Consider the following 17136-nt stretch of genomic DNA (forward strand, 5'->3'; position numbering starts at 1 on the left):
CAGTACGCGAGGGAGACTGGTCTGATGCAGACTGAGATTTTTTTTTTCCCGAATCAGAATGACATCTGGGTATTTTCGTCATACATTCAATTTTTTCAGAAAATTGCATACTGCATTTTGGCCAAATCAGTACGTACTGCTAGTGTAGTAGGCGTTTTTTTAAAACAGCCTTAAGGGACTTTCAGATAGGACGCGGTGGAGGCCGCCTGTCGCCGTCAAGCCTGTTCATTGTATATGTGTTGGGCCCTGCAAGAGCATATTTGCAAAAGGTCACTGGGTGGAAGTTGAAACATTTTCAACTTGGACGCAGTGCTCCATGACGCCACCACCGCTCGTCCAATAGGAGGGAAGATCCAATCACAACAAACGGCGCAACTCCCCAACTGTCCCACTTTTCTGAGTTCTAGTTTAAAGATCTACAAGGACTTTGGAAAGAAATCTCTATTTTGTAAAGACATGTCCAACAGTTAGGGCGTACCAGGTGTGTTTAAAACAGCAGCAGAAATGTGTGGCTTGCTGGTGAGCTATTTTCCAGATTATCGTTTTGTTAACCTAGCAACTGCATCCGCCCCTTGCTCTGCGCCGTACGCAGTGGCACACACTGCACCCTATCTGAAAGGCCCTTTAGTCTAGCAGAACAGTTAAAACAAAAATACTTTTATAACCTCAACATATTTTTGTGTTGTCTTTCTATTAATTCTGTTTTTTTGGATTTAATAGACGCTTAGGGACCATGTGTGGGGTTTGATATTTTTCTCTAATTGAATTCTTCTGCATCAAATAACTTCCCACTTCCAATTAAAAAAAACAATAAAAACCATATTGTTATTTTGGAGTTCGTTGCATGGATAATAAAAGTGTTGTTTTTTACTGATGTGCCGTGATAAAAAATGACAAATGTTTTGAGTAAAATCAAGCTTTTACTGCGCCCCTGCCTCCCCCTTTTTGCTTCTTCAAAATGATCTCATCCCTCAATAACTGCTAACTCATGCTACTTTTTCTCCATTCTCTCTCTTTCTTTCTCTCCCTCCTCCCTCCCATGTTGGCTTCGTCCATTTTCTTTCCTCTGCGTCTGTTCCCATCTTCAGAGACTATGGTCAAAGATAATATCTATAGAAAACCCCCCATCTACCGACAGCATGGTACAGTCTATTTCCTCTTTAACACTTCCTCCTCTGGTCTGGTCTCTGCACGATGTGTTGCATGTCGCCTGTCAGTCACCTCCTCGTCACAGTTCTTCCCCCTTTTCCTCTGCGACTGTCGAGTGCAGTTCACGGATCTCCATGCATAGGACAAGTGCAAAGTTCAACATTCAGATGCGGGGCCATTGAGTGACACATTGAACAAACTAAAAAACCCAACCCGACTGTTGGCCTGACTCTCAGAGCAGCTCTCCCTCTCTGCAATAAAGTGAAATGCTTAAATGATTCATTAAGGCGGAGGGCTTATAAAACATAAACCTGACATGGACAGAAATGAGTTTTTATATTTCCTTCCAAAGATTATTTTACCGTAATTGGATTTGAGATATGACAAACATGTGGTCTGCGTTATGGACGATGGATTCCCCCAATATTCATTTTTTTACACTGGTGACTTTTACACTGTTCCTTAATTGAATGATTGTTTTAAGTTTTCTAATGTATGGTGGTCTTGATGGACAAAATCACATGAGAATTCAATCAATCAATCTTTATTTGTATAGCATCAATTCATTCAAGTGTTATCTTCAATCCATCATGAGCACTTTAGCAAAGCAGCAAAAGTTACAGTGGCAAGAAAAAACTTCCTTTTAACAGAAATCTAATCAAATCCAGGCTCATGACGAAACAGCCATCTACAGAAACTGCGTGGGGCTTGATACCAATCAAATCCAAACAATATCAAAATGTTACCTTCAGGAAACCGAAAATAAATGTCTCTGAATACAAAAGAAATCACAGAAAAAACATCAATGATAGAAGCCCAGCTCACACTATACGATTTAAAAAATCTAAACATGTTGAAAATGTTAGAGAGCCGACACATAATGATAAATAATGAAGGATCAAACACTTTTGTCCCTACACACTCACAGATTCATTCAACAACAACCAGAGTCCTGACTCTCAAAACTCGAACTCTCGCGATTGGAGTTTTGGTCTTCCTTTCCCCCCAAACAATAGGAGATCTGATCGTAAATATTGAAAGGCCCATGACGTCCTTCCGAGCAGGGTGGCTCACGCTTAAAGCAACAAAACTATCAGAATCTCAGGACTTAACATGGTTTTGTCAGAGTCGGGGAACCGCGCCCAAAAACGTCTCATTTATTTTGTCAAGGAGAAGCAAAAACTCAGAAAAGCTTTTTAGGGAAAAACATTACGCTTCATTTTAGAACACAATGAACACACATTATAACAAACTATTTTTCAGGTTTTCTATTATGCTGCTTAGTTTTGTCCTTGATGGCCACCGTAGGAGACTATATTATATAGTCTATATTCAACCAGTGTCTGAAACACTACAGAGATAAGTGCAATTCACCAATAATCTAATTTTAAACACATGATTAGCATGATTTAGTTCCATCCTTGCAAAAACATTTCTCCAAACTACAAAGTCTGATTTGACAACTCATCAAAGAAACGCACTGATTTAAAAAAAAAATGGGACTGTTAGAATCTGGGGGGCTCTGGGTGGTGATTTTGCTCTTCCTGTTTATGCATGTCTGCACTCATCTCACCGGCTCATTTGTTGGTTTCAGTGTTGAAAACTGTGAGTGTCTGTGTCCACTGTGAATGGTCGGGTCCATGATTCACTGTGTGTGGTTGTATTGGAGGTGTTTATCAATCACTGAGTCTCTCCCCTCACCATTGTTTGTGTCCTCTTGACGGTGTACACTTCTCACTGTAGTCATCTTCTGTTATTCGGGTCACTCGGCGCACATTGACATAGGAGTCCGAGGAGCTTTTATCACCTCTATCACTGAAGGGAGTATTCCTCTTTGTTAAATGTGACAAATAACTCAGCTGCATACGGCATAGTGCTACAGATTTATGAGCCTGCCTCCCATATCTCGACTGTGTGCATTCAAGCAGACGTGAGGTCACTGACCAGGCTTTTTCTGTCAGTATGCCAGTAAAGAGGAAATCTACTTTCCTCCAAGTACAGAACGCTCTAATGGCTTCACATTGGGAATTTGTAAAGTGACATCATGTGTGATTGGACCACACACATACTTTAAGGATATTTGGCCCATTGGTTCAGTTTTGTGAAATGTGATGTAAGATTTGGCACAAAGACGTTCCTGTCCGCTGTACAAGAAGTAGTTCAAAGCACAGCCACGCGTCTCCTCTAGTCGAAGAAGAGGATGTAGATTTAACTTTCCTCGGCCTGATATCCAGATACTCTCACCATGCATTAGTCTACGTTTTTGCAGTGGCCTCCAAAGATTATGTTGCAGCCATTACAGCCTGTTCTGCCGAGAAGCAATTCACTTCCCTTTTCTTACCAGATACTCCTTTTGACCCTAAGTAATGTAAAGACAATAAACACCAAATTTGAAATGTTAGATTGTATTTTTAGAGTTTGATCTACGGCGGCGTTAGAATGAGGGCCTCTGCAATGTCATTGTTTTCCCAGTATGAGCATTTGCAAACAAAATGTCATAAAAGTCTGAATGTGCCGCAATAAATTGGAAAAAGTTGAACTGTGATTTAAACCTAAAATGCACTCCCTAAAATCTGGTAATTTATGGCACCTTAGGGCATCAGAATTACTAACTGGAAGCCAACAGAGAGCCCAAAATGAGAAGGGTTCCTCCTCTGCAGAGTATGAATGCACACAGTCGATGTCATAGTCATCTGACAGGTTTGGTTTGGATACAAGTGGGAACGTTCGGAGTATCGATCGCACCAAAGCAAAGGATGTCATGTCAATAAGTGGTATTGAATAATGAATATCCAGAGCAAAGGTCATTGGACATCCATCCAACAATTATCGTAAAACTTCTATTAATAGCCCTGGCTTTGATTCCCTTCAGTATATGAAATGAGCCTGACAGGCGTCAATACGAGACAAGCCTTTAGATATTTTCAAACAAACATCAAAGATGGGAAAGACTATAAAAGTGTTAATTAACACCAGAAGGATTATTTTACCGTACAAAAAGCTAGGGTATCCCTAAACATATTACTGTTAAGTTACATATCAAGAGTTTGATTTTGCTTTTTAAGACAGCTTTTTCCAAGTTAATCAACGCTAAATGCACAGGGGCCTCGAACTAAGAGCTGCCTTTATTCGTCAAAACTTGCAGCAACACGTGGCTAGTAAAGGGGACTAGGCCTTAAATTGGGCTTTTATTTGAAGTTTTACGGGAGTTATCAAAACAAAGCCTGATGCAATCTTCCATATTGCACCAAATTTCCTAGTGATTAGATCTAGTTTACTGAACGATCTTGCTCTGGTGACTTATAGGCGGTGCTCCCAACCTGTCCATGAAGCCCCATCAACAGAGTCGTTATTGGTTGCTATGCAGCCTGTTTGAGTCCACAGTTATGCTGCATGCAGAGCTCCCTGTAGATGCCGTCTGCAGCTGATGATGTCACGGTCGGGTGTGATTTACTGTAGACTTTATCGTGCGGTGTAGTGGAGCTGAGAGGCAGATGATCCAGCTCATTACTTGTGACTTCCTGTAACATGTGACTGTTTTTACAGCTTCTAGAACATCCTGGCAGGATGGGGAGGATAGCAAGGTGGGTCTGTGTGTACGTTTGTGTGTCCATATCTGTCTCTTTTTCAAGCCATTTTTCTTCAACTTTGAAAATACTGTACATCCATTCACTAATTCACTAACTCATACTTTACCATCACCCATCACTTCCTTCCATCGTTTTCTCTCTCTCTGTCTCTTTCTCTCTCTTTCTTTCTCTCATTAGAGGACCAGTTGGATGATCTTGAAGAGTGAAATTGACGGACACATGGGTCCAGAAGATCTAGACCCCAGCAAATCCACACATAGTCTGCCGACTGATACCTCCCAGCCCAGTAAGTAGCTCATCAGAAGTAAAGCCTGGTGTGATCGACATGAAGTGTAACATTCAGATACTAAAGGAAAGCTCAAGCATGACATGATAACGTTTTTTCTCTTGGCAGATTTCCCCTACAATAAATCTGCATCTCTACCCGGATATGGAAGGAATGGCATCTACAAGGTGAGCTGATAAATGGTGTGCTAACAGTGACGCTAATTAGCTTGAAATATACATGTCAGTTTTAGCTGAACAGCTGTTCTCAAAAATTCCATCCATCCATTATCTATACCACTTTTCCTGTGCGGGGTCGCTGGGGGCTGGAGCCGATTCATGGATGGATGGATGGAAGTCTGACTGTGTGACTTCTACATTTGAACCATTTAGCGTTTGTGACACATTCTGAGATATCAGTGATTAATTCAGTAAGCATAATGTTGTCACAACCAATGTAAACTATGGTTTACTCCCATTCCCAGATACTTCCATTGATGACCTCATAATCTTAACCATGCCTGTAACATCTGGCACCAGGGTTTTTATATTTCCACCAAGCCAACATGACACAATACCATAATAACCCTTATCAAATAATAAGCGCCCTCAGTGTCTTTTGTTTCTGTGATATCAGATCTGGCCCAATAAAAACCAGGCCCAAAGCTTTGGCAGTCAACGAGCTGCGGCAGGGGGTGCACTTGATTTGCACTGGCTGTTTTACTGAGAACGTTTGACTCACCGCAGAGTGACTTGTTAATTTAAATGGAGTGTGCATGTCACCATGGTGAAGGGAATAAACAAGCAAACCAACAGATAAGAGGAGGTCTACAGGAAAGAGTTCACTCAGGTTTGGGAAGATGCATTTCAGGCCACTCGATGGTGTTGTTAACAGTCGACAGAGTCCACAGCTGCAGCCTGAAGGCATTTCTGTTGGCCTTGAATCCCATTCTTGTGAAAGCAATATCTCAGGAACACCAAACACACATGGTCAAAATTGGTGCAAACTTCCACTTGGACTCAAGGATGCACTGGTTTGAATTTGGTGGTAAAAGATAAAAGTTTGGGGCCCCTTTGCTAATTTATTTAGTTCTCATCCTTCCATGTGGAACATAAAACCGGATAAGGATCTTTCAGCTCACTGTGATGTCTCAAAAAAGTTATTTTTATGGCTGACTCTCAAGAATTTACTGGATCAAATGATGTTCTGATGATTTATTTTACCATTAGGCAACCTCATTGCTTTATCTTAATGTTCTGGAAAAACAGTTTTCTGGTCATTTATCTCCAAAGATAGGTTAGAGGGAATTTCTTTGGCAAAAATGTCTGCTTGGAGTCAGCGATATTTACTTGATCAAAAAACCTTGGACTCTATAATTTCCCAACAGTTCAATTTACCCACAACTCCTGAAAGGAACTTTGAGGCACCAAATAGCCTAGCTAGCGATTATGTTGCGTGCCCCATGCATGTATGGAGGCTATACTTCTTTCTCTCTTTGGCTGTTCTATCCAATCAACGAATTACAAATTACCCAAAATAACTTACAAAAACACCTTGAAGGGATTTTAGGTTATCAGGTTTATATTTGATGTTTTCCTCCGCTCAAGACGACTGAACCATCCGTGATCAGTCAGTGGAAATCTCTCCTCAATCTACCCCTGAATGTTCTGACATTATGTTCCTCCTGTAAATAATTGTGGGTGTTTGCTCTAGGGTCATGCATTCTGTGATATATGTTATGATTATACAAACATATCCCCCGTCCCTCCCACAGTCATTCTGTAGGAAACATATGAGCGGTAGTAAACTGAAATCTTGATAGATTGCCGGACGTTTACAACCCAAAGGCGGTAATTCTAGTTTCTATCACCCACACAGACCACAGCATCTTTACATATTGATCCCATCTTTCTACTGAACTCCCCCTCAAAGCCTCGACCAATCACCACAGGGAACCTCAGAGAAGCATAAAGATCATTAAGAGATCTCCAACCTCTCCAGAATTCAACCTCCCCGAGCGTTTCTCTCACTGTTTAGGTCTCAGATTACACGGGGGGATCTCGCAGTACCATTCACTCCACACAGACGGGGCTCTGGTTTATTATGAGGACGTTGGGGGTATTAAGTCTATCATCCACTGATGGGCTATTGCTGCCCTCCCTCTGTGTTTGTTGATGGATTGAGGACAGGCAGACAAAACACACCAGAGGAGGAAATGAATGTGCAGGAGTCCCGACAGAGTCAGGGCAGAAAGTATGTTGAACTGAACATTACTGGTTAGTGCTATTGACTTGGTGGATTCAGAGTGTTCAGAGAATAAAGGTATGAAACATCATACTTGTAATATAAATTGTATTTTTAGAGAAAACACCTTGCATTTTTTGGGATGAGTGTAAACAAACCAATGAGAGGTGTTTTGCAAAAAGCGTCGTCTTGCAAATCCCTCTGCTCGTCTGCGACCCAGGTGGGTGGGGGGCGGCTGATGTCTAAATAAACATTACAACAGTCTCCATGGGGATTAGCCTGATGTGCAGCGGTGTAGCACCACTGATACGTCTTTGGTATTGTTTTAAATGGCCTATAGAAACTGTGTATGAGGCTGGACCGCTGTCTAGATAGATGACTTGTCTCAACCTCTCAAAGTCAAAGTTTCCTGCAGCAATGGGTGACGTCAGCCGCGGAGTTGAAGTCCCGCCCCTTCTTCTAACCAAAACAAACATTTAACAAACATTTAATTTACGGATAAAACAATAAACATCGCTCTGGTGGAAGCAGTCTAAAACAGATTCTTGTGTCAATATGAAGTGGATGCTCAAACTGACCGTCAAGACCAAGACCAAGACCAAGACCAAGGCACCCTAACCCTCTTTTCCTATCCCTCACCCAGAAGGAATGTGAGCGAGTCAAAGGCAGACGCAGTGACTCAAAGACTCTCAGATGAACCCTGGCTCCCTGCAGCCTCGTCTGGATGACGGTCTAACTGGTCTTTGTTTATGTGTGTGTGTGTGTGTGTGTTCCTGCAGGCTGCTGAGATGGTGGAGGATGAAGTGGACCCAGACTCCCACAGCTGGGGCGGCATGAGAGGTGAGAGGGAAATTAATAATGCTGTTTGTCTCCTGCTTTTTGTGTTTCACTTTTAATAGGTGCATCGTTGAAATACTTAGAGAATGTAAGACACAAACAAAGCAGTCTGTCGATGAGTCGAGGGAACCTTTTTATTTTGACTTTTGTCATGACGCGGCTCCTGACAAAAACCAGGGAAAAAACAGTGTAAAAGTTTATTACAAAATATAGGCAAAAATACTATCAGTTTACAAAGAGAGTGAGGGGTGTTTGTCTTTGAATCAGTGTGAGTGTGTGGTGTGTGCTGCATGTTGTATGGTGTAAGCAAACTACAACAAAAGCATAGTGCGAGGAGGAGCTTTGTGTTGACCGCCGGATCTTAAATAGCCCACACTGGAGAGACTAGCCAGGTCTACCAAGGTGTGGTGGAACTCCTCCCACCAGCGTCCTGTAGGGAAACAAACACACAGACCGCCCTGCTGGTGGGAGGGCCGTCACACTGTAGACCTTTACTGTTGATCTGCGAAAAAAATCTGAGGTGAAATTTGTGACATTTCTGACTCATGAACCACCTGTATCGTTCAGAGATCCAAAGCTTAACCCCCTTAAGAGAGAATCTTTCCCTCCAAGTTTAAAATCTTAAAACTTTAAAATGTTAAAAGGACAAGTGTGGTGTTTCATTCTCAAATCAAAGGTCAGTTTACAATCCCTGATCTCTTTGTGAGCGAGCCCTGCAGCTCGGTCTGCAGATCACTTACTGGAGGGTCACAATGCACAGAGGTGATGTCATCTTTCCAGCTGCAGGATTATTGGTGTGTGTGTGTGTGTGTGTGTGTGTGTGTGTGTGTGTGTGTGTGTGTGTGTGTGTGTGTGTGTGTGTGTGTGTGTGTGTGTGTGTGTGTGTGTGTGTGTGTGCGTGCGCACACTTTTACAACAGTGTGTGCGTTTACAAGTGTGTGTGTGTGTGTGTGTGTGTGTGTGTGTCTGTGTATGTGTACCTATTGCTGTATCTTTGGCAGCGACTGAGTTGATGGGTGCCAGCCTCATAACTGTGTGTGTATTTTTTTGGGCGCACAGCAACCGCTCATGACGCTCTCGACGCCCTTCACGTTGAATATTTGTGATGACAGTGAATTCCATCAGGTATCATTCATGTTATCATCACTCTGCTATTGTTCCTCTGGATTAATCCTCTCTCTCTCTCTTCTCTCTCCCTCCCTCTCAGAATACAAGGTAAGATGACTTTAATTGGTTAACACTCTGCTAATAATATTCTTGGCTGCTTGGTGTGCACTCTGGATTCTGTATTCCCTAATAACTCTCCCTCAATGCTGACTGCGTGTGTGATCCAGATCTACCCGTACGAGATCCTGGCAGTGACGCATAGAGTGAAAGTGAAGCTTCCCAGAGACGTCGACCGGACCAGACTGGAGGTGAGCTGAAAATGTGTTTTTTTTCTCCCTGCTCTGCTGTTTCTCCTCGTTATAAACAAGCGGAGAAAATGTTAACGTGTGGTTTAAAGAATGATTTACAATCAGAGTTATACAGGCAGGCAGACGAGCCGGTGTGGACGAGGGCCTGAGCTCAGAGAAGTTCCATTTACCATTTATATGAAGCTGGACAAATGTTTGTTTGTATGGTCCTGATCTGGTTGTTCACAGGGAATAAAAGTCACCACCCCCTCCCACTGGCTCCAGGTGAATTCTCCTGATTATATCCTGCTGCGTTCTCACATCAGCTCACTCTGACTTTCTGCAGAATAAACACGAGGAGGCTGGAGGAGAAACTCCGGGTGAAGAGAGAAACATTCAGCTGTTTGTGTTTGTGCTCCTCCTGCAAATATCAGATTTCTGCGAGTGTGAAAGTACACTACACGTCTCTAACCAGAAGAGTAGCGTCTGTTTCTGCGGCACGTTTAGGCTCCTGGTTTCTGAACGAGGTGTTCAACAGTGACATCAGGGCGTGCTTCTCATGTGGTTTAGAGTTAGCTGAAGTCAAAAGTTCAAGCAGAGACTTGTTAAATAAAGTCACTGAAATGTGTTATTTAATGTAATCAACGGTATTTTTGCTCCTTCTGTCTGATGTTGAGTCTCGTTACTTCCTCTCACACCAGGTCACGGCGAGTTGAACCCACATGCATGTCCTGTAATAAAGAATGAAGCTCTTAATGTAGCCTAATAACTCATTTCCTGCTGCAGTTATTCTTACGCTGCCCGGTTACAGAGTCAGAGCTGGTTGCTTGAAACAGGAAATATGTGAGTGAGTAAAGCGCTCTCTGGATTGTGGTTTGTCTTGTGGTGCAGCGTTGATTATCCTCCTGTCCTTTTCCCTCCAAAACAACAGCCCCATTAAAATGTTTGAACCTTCAGTCACCTCGACACGAGAGCTCCCGGAGAGCCTTTCTGGGGGTTTGGGGAATAATGTCCCACGAGGAGTCGGGACGTCGAGGTGTTACTGACGCAAAACAATCGGCAGGCTGGAGTCCGGTTTCCACGAGTCTGTCAGAGAGAAACACTCCACCGTCCTGATCTCTGACCCTAACGTGGTTTTGATTTACCCGAACTAATCAGCAGCTAAACCCAAATCAAGACCCAAAACTCAGAGTCCAGACGGTCACCGTGCCAGGAGGCTAAACAAGCCAATGAGGACAAAGAAAAACTCAGCCTGCCACTTCTTGTGCAAGAGCAGTTTGACATCTTTCTGAAAGTGGGATCGATCGCTTTTTTTTTATTGTTTTGAGTACAGAACTGGAGCGACGATGTAGCTAGGTTAGCTTAGCATGGGTTTGTGTGGTGAGCAAGTAGAGGATCAGTGTGAAAGCTGTCAATCAAACCCTGGTGCAGAACGAGCAACTGTTCAGAGAGATTCAGACAAAAGACATCAACCTGGAGTGAGCAGCACGAACAAAACTCAAGAGTCGGCCATTGTTGTAGTCCATTGTTATGTTCCCTGGGAGGGCAAGGGGATGAGGGGAGTACCAATGAAGTAAAAACCCAGGGAGAAGAAGGAGGAACAAATGGTGCATTCAGGTGGTGTCAGGTACAGTCGGAACAACAACTAGGAAAGAAAGGAAAGAATGAGGCGCCCGACTTACCGACTTGTTGTCAGAATCGTCGTCACATGAGGGGCAAAATATGGTTTGTTAATGTTAACATACTTTTTATTAATTCACATGTTGCACATCGACTTTTTGCTCAAAAGTTGTCATGTTTGCTTCGTAGCTTCTTCGCTGTTTTTGGCTGTCGATACATCATTCCGACTTTCAGAACTGAAATAATGTGAACTCACTGAAGTCGGAATAACTACTTTCCAACTCGGAAACTCAGACCACCTGAGCAGCACCTGAATGCAGCATGAGTATAATACAGAAATCGTTCTCGTGTAATCGTGGCCTTCGCGAGGATAGCCTCTTATAACCTGCTGTGTGTAAAAAATGTGTTGTGCTAACAGTGACAGAATTGTTCTTTGTCTGTTTCTGCAGAGACACCTATCTCCGGAGGACTTCCAGCGGGTTTTCGGGATGACCCTGGATCAGTTCGACCGGATGGCCCTGTGGAAGAAGAACGACATGAAGAAGAAGGCCCGCCTTTTTTAAGACCGGAACACAAAAGCAATGTCTCAACTCAGCATCCGAGCCGTCTGGAAAAAAAACAACAACAACAACAACAAAAAAAACAACCCATCTGAAATATCTATATATGCACCGCCATGATACCCTTACTGTCCACCTGTAAAACGCCATGCCATCTTGCCTGTGACACCGCGGAGTGAGAGAAGGGCTCTGCGCTGCGCTGGGACATTTTCACGACGTTGAGGCAGCATTTATCGCTTTTTGTATGCAATGTGGTCCGAATGTCTGACTGAAAACCTTTGACAGAAGAGGACGAGGAGCTGCGTTTGCATGGCCTGTGTTGATGCTCCTCGCCTCACCTGGTTTCTGCATCCTCCCCCCTCGACCGCCCGACCTCCCGACGCTTTCAGACATACAGCCCTGCAAACAACAACAACAGCTTTTTCTATTTGTCATGCAGGAATCTTCCAGGTTCAGTGGTTCTGACTGTTTAATGTGATCCTTCCTCTATCATCGTGTCTGTCTCGACAAATCATCGAATCGTCCCTTTGCTGCTCTCTCTCTCTCTATCTCTCTCTCTCTCTCTCTCTCTCTCTCTCTCTCTCTCTCTCTCTCTCTCTCTGCTCTCACTGTTACATCTTCAGGTCGATTCGAGAATAACGAGGCGACTCCAGCTACTCCGATCAAAGATATCAAACGACGCACCTTACCACACGCTTTTCTTTTCATTTCTCTTTTCACTCAGAGAGGTGGAGAAAGACAGGTCGGGTAGTTTTGATAATATGCGTGCCCTGATGTGTTTGACTGCAGTCCCATTATCTTACATAAGCATCTCGTAAATCCGTACAGAAAGAGAAAAGAGAGCCAGGATCAGGCCGTAAATCACAGCCGAGCGGAGAAGACGAGGGCTTCATAAAAGCAGAACGCAGCGAGTACACAGGTGTCAAACATGCAGCATTGGCAGAATGACACGCGCTCACATCGAAATCAAACAAAATAAATTATTTTTATAAGCTATTTTTGACTTCTGGGAAGCATCGTTCAAACCACGCAGCTCATGATTTTTGTTACCAGACGTAAAAATAAAATTAAAAAAAACACGCTGACTCTGTTTGTGACGCTTCCTGCAGCAGCATTTAAGCTAAACCAAGTACTCGGTTTCAGACGCTCTACCTGTGTTATATCCTCTCAGAGCGAGCTCGCACTCTTTATATGTTTGTCGTTTGACAGCTTTGTTGCATACAGTTAAAAACAAAAAAGAAGAAGAAGCTGCGGTCTGTCGGCTTTGCTCAATGATTTCCGGACTGCAAACTGATCGAACATACCGTGAGATGTATGTGAACATATACTGGACTTATACCAGATCTGTCTGTCTGTATTCAAGCCATGGTGTATAACTCTTCAGGCGTGCATGAGGGCGGGAACACGGGCTTTGTCTCGCTGGTTAGAAATGTATGAAAACATTACGATGTGGTTTGAGTGATTTTTTTAAAACGCCCCGGTCAGCTGCTTCCATTCGCTTGTGTTAGGTATTTATTTCATTATGAAGGACGGGATTTTATGGTTGTAGTGTCAAAGTGCAGAAGAAGAAGAAGAAGAAGAAGAAGAAGAGAAACATATCATTTTGAGTTGAATCGGAGTGTCCAATCCTTTTTTTGTTTTGCTCTTGTAAGTAACACACTAACTGTTGTCATAAAAAAAAAAACTGTCATGTCTTCTTTCTAATATTCATCTGCTATTAAAGTGCTTTATCCAAACTACTGACAGTCTGTGAGATGAATCTGTACAGATCTAGTTCTTATAGACTGACACAACCTGCAGGTAGAACGGGAAACATAGACTAATCCAGTCTATCCAGTCTAAATGTGTCTCTGAGTCATGACTGTCTACAATGAGTGAGAAGCTCGAGTCTCGCTGGCTGTGTTGTTTTTAGAGCCGTGTTTACATGGACGGGACGGCCGGCTCCTCCCCTTGTGTATAAAAGCTGAGAAGAAGAACATACTCACTGATTATTTAGATGTCTCGTCAGCGTTTTTAGATCACGCTCATTCTGTGTCAGTTTACATGAAATGTGAAGCTACGAGCTAACTAAAGAGCGCTAACATTAGCATGCTAACACAACAATGCAGGACACAGACAATTGCAGCTTGAGCCAAGGAACATTTTGTCTGCCGCTTCCCTCTGCAAACTCGAGTGGAGGGGGGTTGGAGGTGTGTCTCTGGAGGCTTCAGGATGGAGGAGGTGTGGCCAAACAGCAGTTTGTTTTGGTTTTATGCTGGTGCTCAAGGGCGACATCTACTGGATGAAAAAGTTGCACATTCTTCCTTTAAGACACATCGGGAGAAAATGTTTTTTTTGTAAACTTTACTCCAACCCATTTTTATGGAGCACTTTTCAAAATCCATAATAATACAAATGAATTTTTTAAACACACTGAAAGCAGTTTAAAGACTCTTAAACTGGAGAGATGGAATCATGTTTTAAAAGCCCGTCAGATTAATTCTGTCCAGCCTGATGTCAGTCAAAGCATGATGACCTCTGCTGGAGCCTGATGGTCAGAGATAGAAAAACTCCAACCTCTTTTGTAATTGTCCTCAGTTTTGCTTCAGCTCGAGAGAGTCGGAGGGTTACATCATAATCTGAGATGTTTCAACAGGTTTGGATTCGTCAGCAGGATTTTTACCCCTCGAAGGACTTCCTGATTTTACATGCAAAATCTGCTGAACCACGAGTCGATAAATCAAAAGTTTATGTTCTTTCAGCTGCTGGAGCGAGTTCCCTCTTGAATCAACAATTAACATTTTTACTCACGACTCAATTCAAAGCCAGTCTGCTTCTCGGATTGGACGAGCGCCATGACACGCCAACTGATCCCAGGAAGATACACTTCAGCGTCCAGTTGAAGGCAGCATTAAGTAGTTTCTGACGTTTCTTCATCACATGTAAGGCTCTCAATCAATCTCTTAAGGTTCAGGGTAGTGTCCGTTTGTCTCGCTCCTTTGGCTTCGTATCAGCAAGAATGCATGCATAAGTTTCCCTTTATGGTCACTTTTAAGGTGACCTGAAGCATCAGTTTGTCACACCCTGCAACAGCTTGAAGGTACCCTGTAGAGTTTGTTTGTAACGATCCTTTGGTTTCTTGTACAGATTTGTGATGTACGCTATGGTGATGATTTGTTGAGCCTGTTTGTTTTCAACACCTGCGCAGGGTACCATTCAGCAAAAGTGTTTCCTGCTCCTTTAGCATCACAAACAGATGCACAAGGCAGATGTACCCTTTTAATTTGTCATGAACTGTCTCATGTCCAATGATTGTGTTTACACCCCTAAATGTTTACTTTTGTGTCACTTAGGGTGAATTCAGTCTAGTCCATTCAATCCGTGCCCAAGGATGTTTGGCCCCCAAAGTTGAGTTTGCTCAACAGAGAGGTTTGCTTCAGCACGGTTACAGCTGCTCATGCACAAGGACAAGTGAGGGTTAACAATGTGGACATGAGGTGTAATCGATCCCTGCCTTCCATTATCGAGAAATACCGGAGTCGGACTAAAATTATCCTAAATAAGCCACAAAGTCAGTAAAGTTGCAGTCATGTTCTCTGTGTTGTTTTTCGATGTGCAGACGCGGACACGACCATTTGGAGCAGTGTGAGTGCAGGCCGGCGGGGGAATTAAGGGTGGGGGGCAACTGGGCCCAGTGTGGGTGCGCTCATAGTCTTGCTCCTTCATTATAAGTAACCCTTTGGAGTATGTTTTAAGGTACTGTAGAAGAGTAAATGCTCTTCATCTAGCATCAGTTTATCTGACCTCACAAGATTAGTTTAAGATTGCCTGAATCTGCTTTGAGGTACCCTTGAGCGTTGGTTTGTAAAGCTCCTTTGGTTTCTTGGTACCCTGTGACAGTGGTTTGTCGAGCCTGTTTGGTTTTAGGAAGATAAAGAGTTAAGTCTGTCCCCCTGACGTCCCAGATGTGGCCTTTATTGTTCACTATGACACACTACACAGGAAGGAAGAAAAAAGATCGATTTCGGGGTCGACAGGTCTGCAGGATCGGGCTCTAATCGTGCTTATAACGTGCAGTCTGAATTCCAAACGCCAAACGGATGTGCCAAAGAGAGCTGGGAATTAGAACAGCTTGATCTGTTCTCCATCGGGCGTGAACTCATACTACTTGAGTCTGACTGTGATGAAACTTGGACTGATGATGCATCCTAAAAGTGAAAGATAACACTGATGAACTTCATGCAGGAGGTTACAAAGCTCCAGATGCTTCCTATTCTTAAATAAACTTCAAAGTATGACACATCGCTCTCGCTTGCTTCATCGCATGGGGAGGATTAGGTGTCAGATACGAGTTTTATCGGAGACATGAAGAGTCATCCAACAAGTACTAATGTGAGGGATAATCTCAAAGTGAGCATGAGGCCTTCAGTGGGAGGGGGGAGGGAGGAAAGCGAAAGCAGGGGAAACTTTGATCTCTGACACAGAGAAGAGACAGAAAATAAAAAAAATGTGCTGATCCTCAGAAACTGAAATGGGTGCAAACAAACTCAGAGAAACAAACAAACAAACAGAGAACACACTGACACATCAGAGCCTGCGCTGTTAGATCCACACTATGAGAGCTCCAGAAACACTCGCAGTATGAAGATCGACACGAGCTGAAACACGTCGGTGTCAAAGGATTGGAGTCTGATGGTGAGGTAGTTATTAGAGGTTGAGAGGAGAACCATCACAAGAACTCAGGAAACAAAAGACCCAAACAACACGAGAGGACCAAACATTTAAGAAGATGTAAGCTGAAGATTCATCTGAGCTGTCTTATTTCTATTTCCTTTAAGGGTGAACATCCGCCTCTGTCTTGTAAATGCACATAATATATATAATATATATATAATTCAGCACATTTCATGGTAACACAAACATTTCCTCCTTCCACTTAATGAGCATGATGCCCCACATGGCTCTGAGACACACATGCCCCGCCCCCTGTGGCGGAGGGGGCTCTCTATTGGCTATCTCTGCTGTCAATAAGTCACTGCTGGGGGGGGGGGTTCATCAACGGGCACACCCGCCCTGCCTCTATTGTCACCGGTCCGAGACAAACATTAATTTAAAACATGGAGAAGGAGAAAAACGACAAAGGTGAGCAGCTGACCGCGTCCGAACACTTTTAATGTCCGACTTTCATTCACCTCTTTGTTTTGAGTTGTTAGTTATTAGCTCGGTTTGTTTCAGTGGATGAGCGAGAGAGAGTGATGACGGGAGGGAGGACGTTTCTTCTTCTTCTTCTTCTTCTTCCTCTTCTTCGTTTGTTTTCATGTTCTAATGTTTTAAAGAAAATTGCGTGTTTGGCCATGCTGGCGACTTTGTTGGTTTTTCTTTGTCTTTCATCGCTTTCTGATGTTGTCATTGTAATATTTCCAACATATTCTTGTGGTTTTGACTGTTTTATCTTAACAGCATCCTTCTTGTACCTCTTTTATTAGTCCTTAATTATG

At 43.2% G+C, this 17136-nt stretch overlaps 1 protein-coding gene across 10 annotated transcripts in view; it reads left to right on the plus strand.

The window, feature by feature from the left end:
- The window catches only part of ablim2 (actin binding LIM protein family, member 2), an 81870-nt gene extending 68472 nt beyond the window's left edge, over positions 1-13398 (plus strand). For 8 of the 10 annotated variants that reach the window (XM_065950416.1, XM_065950415.1, XM_065950419.1 and 5 more), the window contains 5 exons: positions 1089-1142; positions 4696-4733; positions 4917-5025; positions 5134-5192; positions 8028-8982. In XM_065950416.1, the coding sequence (XP_065806488.1) occupies positions 1089-1142; positions 4696-4733; positions 4917-5025; positions 5134-5192; positions 8028-8144 (377 nt within the window). In that variant the 3' untranslated portion in view covers positions 8145-8982. Of the gene's footprint in view, positions 1-1088; positions 1143-4695; positions 4734-4916; positions 5026-5133; positions 5193-8027; positions 8983-9292; positions 9301-9419; positions 9501-11548 lie in introns of those variants that run through there. The other 2 variants (XM_065950424.1, XM_065950421.1) reach the window with 2 other exon arrangements.
- Positions 13399-17136: the final 3738 nt, after the last annotated feature.

Source organism: Labrus bergylta, chromosome 22 (assembly GCF_963930695.1).
Source record: "Labrus bergylta chromosome 22, fLabBer1.1, whole genome shotgun sequence".
Taxonomy (NCBI): domain Eukaryota; kingdom Metazoa; phylum Chordata; class Actinopteri; order Labriformes; family Labridae; genus Labrus; species Labrus bergylta.